Source organism: Colobus angolensis, unplaced genomic scaffold (genome assembly GCF_000951035.1).
Source record: "Colobus angolensis palliatus isolate OR3802 unplaced genomic scaffold, Cang.pa_1.0 Scaffold490, whole genome shotgun sequence".
Taxonomy (NCBI): domain Eukaryota; kingdom Metazoa; phylum Chordata; class Mammalia; order Primates; family Cercopithecidae; genus Colobus; species Colobus angolensis.
In genome coordinates, this window is record NW_012118377.1 from 340,834 (window position 1) to 348,418 (window position 7,585).

At 52.9% G+C, this 7,585-nt stretch overlaps 1 protein-coding gene across 3 annotated transcripts in view; it reads left to right on the forward strand.

The window, feature by feature from the left end:
- Nucleotides 1-518: 518 nt before the first annotated feature.
- The window catches only part of CACNG6 (calcium channel, voltage-dependent, gamma subunit 6), a 26,251-nt gene continuing 19,184 nt past the window's right edge, over nucleotides 519-7,585 (forward strand). For 2 of the 3 annotated variants that reach the window (XM_011959389.1, XM_011959390.1), the window contains exons 1-2: nucleotides 519-1,438; nucleotides 6,416-6,490. In XM_011959389.1, the coding sequence (XP_011814779.1) occupies nucleotides 1,105-1,438; nucleotides 6,416-6,490 (409 nt within the window). In that variant the 5' untranslated portion in view covers nucleotides 519-1,104. The remainder of the gene's footprint in view (nucleotides 1,439-6,415; nucleotides 6,491-7,585) is intronic. The other variant, XM_011959391.1, reaches the window with a different exon arrangement.

Sequence of the window (7,585 nt, forward strand, 5' to 3'; positions counted from 1 at the left end):
CTGGCCTGGAGCTGAGCCTGGCGCGGACCCGACCGGGAAGGCCGTGGGAGCCCGGGGGAGGGAGGCGGACGGATCCCGGAGGGACGCAGTGTCTCTTTCGGGTCGCGGTTGGCCTTTGGACCCTGCGGGGACACAGTCCTGGTTTTCTGAGCCGCGGTGCGGACCACAGCCCCTTAGTGTGAACCCCAGGGGGGACCCCCGGTCCCCTCCGCCCCAGCCCTCGGGGAGGCCCCGCAGCCTCCCTCTCTGGACTCCCACTCTGTCTTCCAGCCGCCGGCCCCTTTCCCAGGCTCAGTAGAGACCTCTAATCTTTTCTGAATGGCAGGGGAGACCCCCATCCCCTGTTCCTGAATTCCAGCGGGGCCCAGTCCTCCTCTGAGCTCCAGCCAGGGCTCTGCTCTTCTCCTTCTGTGGATGCCGGGGTCCCACCGCCTCTCTGAGACCCGGAGGGAATTCCCACCTCCCCTTAGGAGCTTCCCGGGACCCCAGGTCTTCCTTTTCCGAATCCCAGAGGGTCCCCAAGTCCTCTCTTCTCAAACTCTGAGCCCAAGGGCACCCCGGCCACATCTCCTCCAAACACACAGAAGACTCCAGGTCCCTTCCTGCGTACCCCAAACTCTTAGCCCTACTGGGGTGCTCAGACCTCTCAGGAAAACCAGTTTCCCTTTTGTCAGCCCCCCAGCGGGGACTCCAAAGCAGCCCCTCGGAGCTGCAGGGAGCTTCAGCGGACACTAGTTCTCATTCCTCTGGAGTTCTTGGGGGGGGACCCCCTCCTAGGAACCCAGATTCTATCTCTAAGCCTCGGGGTGGGGGCCTTGCTTTTCCTCGGGGCCCCATCTTCTTTGCCAAGTTCTTGAGGGTAACCTAGACCCTCCTCTGAACCCCAGAGGCTTCCCCAGCCCCGGAGATCTTTTTTTTCTGTTCTGAACCCCAGAAGCAATCTCGACTTGCCCATTTGAGGTTCCAGAGAGGACTCCCTCTCTCATACCCAGGGGAAACTGAGTCCCTCACCCCCTTCAAGACCCCAGGCCGCTCCTCGCTTCCGCCCCTCGAGGCCCCTCGTCGGCTCTGCCTCCTCCCTCTTCTCCACCCCACCGGCCTAAGATGATGATGTGGTCCAACTTCTTCCTGCAAGAGGAGAACCGGCGGCGGGAGGCCGCGGGCCGGCGGCGGGCGCACGGGCGGTGCAGATCGGGGCTGACGCCTGAGCGCCAGGGGAAGGTGAAGCTGGCGCTGCTGCTGGCCGCCGTGGGCGCCACGCTGGCGGTGCTGTCCGTGGGCACCGAGTTCTGGGTGGAGCTCAACACCTACAAGGCCAACGGCAGCGCCGTGTGCGAAGCGGCCCACCTGGGGCTGTGGAAGGTGTGCACCAAGCGGCTGTGGCAGGCGGACGTGCCCGCGGACAGGGACACCTGCGGCCCCGCGGAGCTGCCCGGAGGTGAGCAGCCGCTGCCCCGAGCCCAGGGCTTGCGTCCCATGGACAGGGAGGGAGAGGGGCCCGTGTCCATGGAGAAAACCCGCCTCAGGGAGGAAAGCCTGAGCCCAGAGGAGAGAGCTTGTATCCCGGTAAGCGCCAGTGCCCACATCGTCCTCCGCTCTTGGAAACTGCTGAGGGAGATGCCCCAGGCCTAGGTCCCTCACTGGCCTACCCCCAGAGAACCTGTGCCTTAGAGCTTGCTTTCCTGCTACAGACTGCACCCCAAGACCAGAATGTACCTGCAAGGAGTCTATGCCCCCAGGCTATCCTGTACCCCCAGACCAGGCTGTGACCTGAGACCCCCCAGATGAGACTGTACCCCTATTCTATGCCTCTAAAGAGAGCCTGTGTCCCCGCCTACAGCCTGTGCCCCAAGACCATCCTGTACCCCGACTATCCTATACCCCCAGATCAGCCTGGGTCTCCAGCTACAGTTTCCATTCCCAGACTAACATGCACCCCCTAGACCAGTCTATACCCTGAGACCAGCCTGCATCCTTACACCAGCCTGTGCCCTCAGATCAGCCTGCACCTCCACACCAGGCTATGGTCCCAGATCATTCTATGACCCCCAAAGCCCCTGACCACACACAGCCAATGTTCCTAGGCATCGCCGGGTCCCCCCAGACCAGCCTATAGCTCCAGAGAGAGCCTGTGTCCCTAGAAAAACCTTGCCTGTGTCCCCAGACCCAGCCTGTGATTCCAGACACAGCTGGTGTCCCCAGACAGCCTGTGCCCACCCCAGACAGCCTGCACCCTCTGCAAATGCCTGCGCCCTGGAGACAGCCTGTGCCCACTCTGCATTGCCCACAGACAGCCTGTGCCCATGGAGAGACAGCCTGGGTTTCTGGTGTCAGCTTCCTCTTCCCAGCCTGGAAACAGCTTGCACTCCCATCCTATGAGCCCTGGGGAGACAGACGCCCACCCCAAAGCAGGATCTATGCCTGTTCCCCACCTACTGCTTCCATCAAACCAAGCTCTCACCAGACACCTCCCAACACCCAAGGGCAGACCTTGTTCCTTCCCTGCAACGTTCTTCACTTCCTGTCCTCTCGCCTCCAAATGCCCAGACTGGACATTTCAGCGTTTCTCATTTTCTCCGAGAGACACTCCCATACTCCCTCCTTTCCCAAATCATGACTGTTTTATCCCTGGACATGGCAGAGAGCTGTCCCATACCTTCCTGACACGACAGGCCACGGCTTGTACTTATACCAGGGGACATTCTATACCCCTGGGGAACTGGATGAAATCTCGTTCTGCCTCCACTGACCCGTGGAAAATACCTGGCACTCCTCAGAGTCTATTTGGGCTGTCATATATTTGATCACCCATATGAGATCTCTAACACTCTTCAGTCTCCAAAGAAGGTGCTATCATCCCAGTGCCCCTCAAAGAATATGGCCTATTTTTCTGGGCTCCATTTGAGATTTCCCTTGTCCCTTACTTCTCCAGATGTGATACCTTATATGTATAGAGTGCAAAATAGGATGTCCCAAGCCCTTGATAGGACATTGGGATGCCTGTCTGAGCTACCCACGTGGTGTCCAGATGGGCTACCCTTAATCATTTTATCCCTGGCCCCTCGGGGTCTCATCAAGGATGATCCCAAACTTTTGCAGAATGGGAGGCCCCAGTAATAAGAATATTAGATGCTGATGTAATGCCTGGTTCTGATTTCAGTGTTTTATGTACATTAACTCATTAAGCATCGTAGCTAGCCTGTGAGTCGTTATTAGCACTTCCATTCTAGGGAAGAGAAAAATGAGGAGCAAGAAATCTCGGTGGCTCGGTCTATGCACCCACGCTAGTTAGATGGAATTTGAAGCTCGGTTGCCTCTCTTCTAAACAACTGCATTATATCACATCTCACTAGTCCAGCAAGAGATCCCAGAGGTCGTGGGGTAATGGAGGGAGTGACCCATCCCTTCTCACCATACTGTCTGGGGTTCCTCACATCCCTTGCTACCCCCTCCATTGATCAGAAAGGACGTCAGTCTTCTAACAGGGCCACTAACATCATCTCACAAACCCAACCCCTCAGAGGACATCTCACAATCTTCACTATCTCAGAGAAATATCTCACACTCACCACTGCCCATCAAAAGCCATCCCCAGCTCCGTTGGCTGCAAGTGCAGAATGTGGGGGCGACCCTTCCCCTGTACTTTTCCAGATGGGATATGTCATAGTTTGGGGTAGTGAAGAGTCGGGATGTTCTAAACTATTTGTAGCCAAAAGAGGATGCCAGGCACCCTACATTGTCCCAGAAGGTCCATTGCACTTCCCTTGTGGATGTAGACCACCGTGTTCCCTGCAATGACTGCTTCAAAGAGCACCTGCACCCTTCGCTCAGTGACATGAAGCATCCTTTACCTTTTTTTTTTTTTTGAGATGGAGTTTTGCTCTTGTTGCCCCGGCTGGAGTGCAATGGCACGATCTCGGCTCACTGCAACCTCTGCCTCCCCAGGTTCAAGCAATTCTCCTGCTTCCGTCTCCCAGGTAGCTGAGATTACAGGCGTGTGCCACAACATCCGGCTAATTTTTGCATTTTTAGTAGAGACGGGGTTTCACCATGTTGATCACGCTGGTCTTGAACTCCTGACCTCAGGTGATCCGCCCGCCTCGGCCTCCCAGAGTGCTGGGATTACAGGCATGAGCCACCACGCCCAGCCCACCATCCTTTACCTCATGCTGCTGCATAAGAACTCACACATCCCACTCCTCCTAGCCAGACATCTCACCCCTTCTCCTCCCCTCAGGGTACTTGGGGAGCTCCCACACCACCTCACCTGATGCAGGAATTGATTTCTTGTCCCTTCATATCCTTGTTCAAACTGAAAAGTTCATTTTTTGACGTTCATGGACTGCCTGGTCCCTCTTCTATGGCCTTTACTCCTGTTATTCTCGACTTAGCTCTTCTCCCTTGCTGTGCCTCAGTTTCCCCATCTACAGGATAAGAGAGTAGGTCAGACTAGGTGAATTCTGAGGGAAGGTCTAGGTCTAAAATGCACTTTAGAAAGTGCTCCCCTCCGTTCCTTTCTTCATTTCTCCTTTCTTCTCTCCCTTCCTTCCTTCCTTTTTCTGTCTTTTTTAACTTAAAATTTCTCTCTTTTTTTTTGGAGATGTAGTCTTGCTCTGTCACCCACGCTGGATTGCAGTGGTGCCATCTCGGCTCACTACAACCTCCGCCTCCCAGGTTCAAGCGATTCTTCTGCCTCAACCTCCTGAGTAGCTGGGATTACAGTGCACGCCACCATGCCCGGCTAATTTTTGTACTTTTAGTAGAGATGGGGTTTCACCATGTTGACCAGGCTGGTCTCGAACTCCTGACCTCAAGAGATTTCTGCCTGTCTTGGCCTCCCAATGTGTTGGGATTGCAGGCATGAGCCATCGCGCCCAGCCCTGTGCTTTTTTTATATTATATTTTTTCTCATTGTTTTCCAGCTCGTCTCTTTAATGTGTGCAATATACACTCATGGATATGTATTTTTACTTGGGAAATATATAGTATTAGTTTATATGTGTGTTTTACATAAATGAGATCATGCTATTGATTTTGTCTGATATTTGGGGTTTTTTTTTTTTTTAGATGGGATCTCACTCTATCACCCAGACTGGAGTGCAGTGGTACAATCTTGGCTCACTGCAACCTCTGCCTCCCAGGCTGAAGAGATCCTCCTACCTCAGCCTCCCAAGTAGCTGGGATTAGAGGTGTGTGCTGCCACACCGAGCCAATTTTTTTTTATTTTTGGTACTGACGGGGTTTCACCGTGCTGACCAGGCTGGTCTTGAACTCCTGAGCTCAAGTGATTCTCCTGCCTCGGCCTCCCAAAGTCCAGGGATTACAGGTGTGAGCCACCTCGCCTGGCCTCAATTTTTGGATTTTTAAATTAAATTATTAGTATTAATTATTATTGTTGTTTTGGTCAACACTGTGTTTCTCAAATCTCCCCACCATGATTTAGGTTATTCTAGTTCATGGCTATGTGTACTGGAGAGATTTTCACAAGGACTGTCTGTGTCATTTACTTGTCTGTTCCCCTATTCGATGGACACCTGGCTTCCACGTTACTTATAAACAGTGCTGCTGTAAACATCTGCATATATGTTCCTGTCTGTTTGTTTTTTTTTCCTGGAGGTATATCCTGCAATGAGATTGTTGAGCCACAGGCTATGAACATTCTTCATTTCATAAAGTACCCCAGAGTGCCTTCCCAAAAGACTAGGAGTACCCGTTCATACACGGTGTTTCCTCTTATCTTTTCAAATGCTTGAAATGACCCTTTTAATGTTGGCCAATCTAATTGACGGAAAGTGGTGGCTCCCTGCTGATTCCAGCTGCCTCTCTCTGACCCCTGGTGAAGTGGGGCATCTCTTCGAGGACTTGTGAGTTACCCAGGCTTCCTCTTCTGTGAATGACTATTCATACCCTTGGCCCATTGGTCAATTGGGTTCTCTCTCTCTCTTCTTGCTAATCCGCGGGAGCCCTTTGTGTGCTCTAGGTAGGAATCCTTCCTGAAACAGGAATCCTTTCTGAGTCTGTTAGCCTTCTGCTACTTGTATCTCGGTAGCCTTTGTTGAATTAAGTAATTATTCATATGTAATCCCACTTGACCCTCAACAAACCCACACGAAGGGGCCAGGAAAGAGATTATTATCTCGTTTAAAAGAGGAAGAACTAGAGGCCCAGAGAGGCTAATGGCGCCCTTGGGGCCACAGGTCTGGGGCTCAGAGCCCTGGGTAGGAGTCCCAGCTCCTGGATGGCGCTGTGGTCGCAGGTGGCTTGCACACCTCTGGGAGTCATTTTTCTCCTCTGTGTATCAGGGATACTGATGTCCAAGTTTTAGGCTCCTGTGGGCTGTGTGAAGTGTCCAGCCCTCAGTTTACACAAAGGACCTCACATCCTCATGTCTTTTTTCTCTCTCCTGCTTCCACAGAAGCAAACTGTACCTATTTTAAATTCTTCACCACGGGGGAGAATGCACGCATCTTTCAGAGAACCACAAAGAAAGGTGAGAACTTTTCACCCCCTGGTGGGTGACAGGTGGGGGAAATGCTGAGTATGCTGGAGGAGGTCTAGATAGAATTATCCCCTCCTCTGCTTTACCCCAGGGCGGGCCTTGTATCTATCATCTGTGGCTGTCTCCTGGGGAGTACTGGCGGGAGAGTTAATGATGGGGACATGATGCTCTAAAGAATCTAGAGACCTCTTTTTTTTTTTTTTTTTTGTGAGATGGAGTCTTGCTCTGTCGCCCAGGCTGCAGTGGCACAATCTCGGCTCACTGCAACCTCTGCCTCCCAGGTTCAAGTGATTCTCCTACCTCAGCCTCCCAAGTAGCTGGAATTACAAGCGCACGCCACCATGCCAGGCTAATTTTTGTATTTTTAGTAGAGACGGGGTTTCACCATGTTGACCAGGCTGGTCTCGAACTCCTGACCTCAGGTGATCCCTCTCCTCGGCCTCCCAAAGTACTGGGATTACAGGTGTGAGCCACTGCACCCGGCCATGCCTAGAGCTCTTACCCCATCTCTGCCTATGCCACATTCTGTGTCACCGTGGGCAAGTCACAGCCCCTCTCTGTGGGTAGCACTTGGACATCTCACAAACGTGCATGGATCATGTGCTAACCACAGTGCTGGGCACTCCATTTGTAAGATCTCCAGTCCTCGCAGTAGCCCTGCAGGGCAGGGGGCTTTATCTTCCATCCTCCAGAAGTCCAGGAATGGGTACAATTATTTCTCCCAGGAAGTGGCAGAGGCAGAATCAGGATTCAGACCCAAATAATTCTGACTCTTAGGGAGCATGCTACTAAAGAATCTTCTGAGGAAAGGTGCGGTGGCTCACACTGGGAATCCCAGCACTGTAGAGGCGGGCAGATCACTGAAGGTCAGGAGTTCGAGACCAGCCCGGCCAACATGGTCAAACCCTGTCTCTACTAAAAATACAAAAATTAGGTTGGGCGCAGTGGCTCACGCCTGTAATCCCAGCACTTTGGGAGGCCAAGGCAGGCGGATCATGAGGTCAGGAGATCGAGACCATCATGGCTAACATGGTGAAACTGCTGCTCTACTAAAAATACAAAAAATTAGCTGGGCATGGTGGCAGG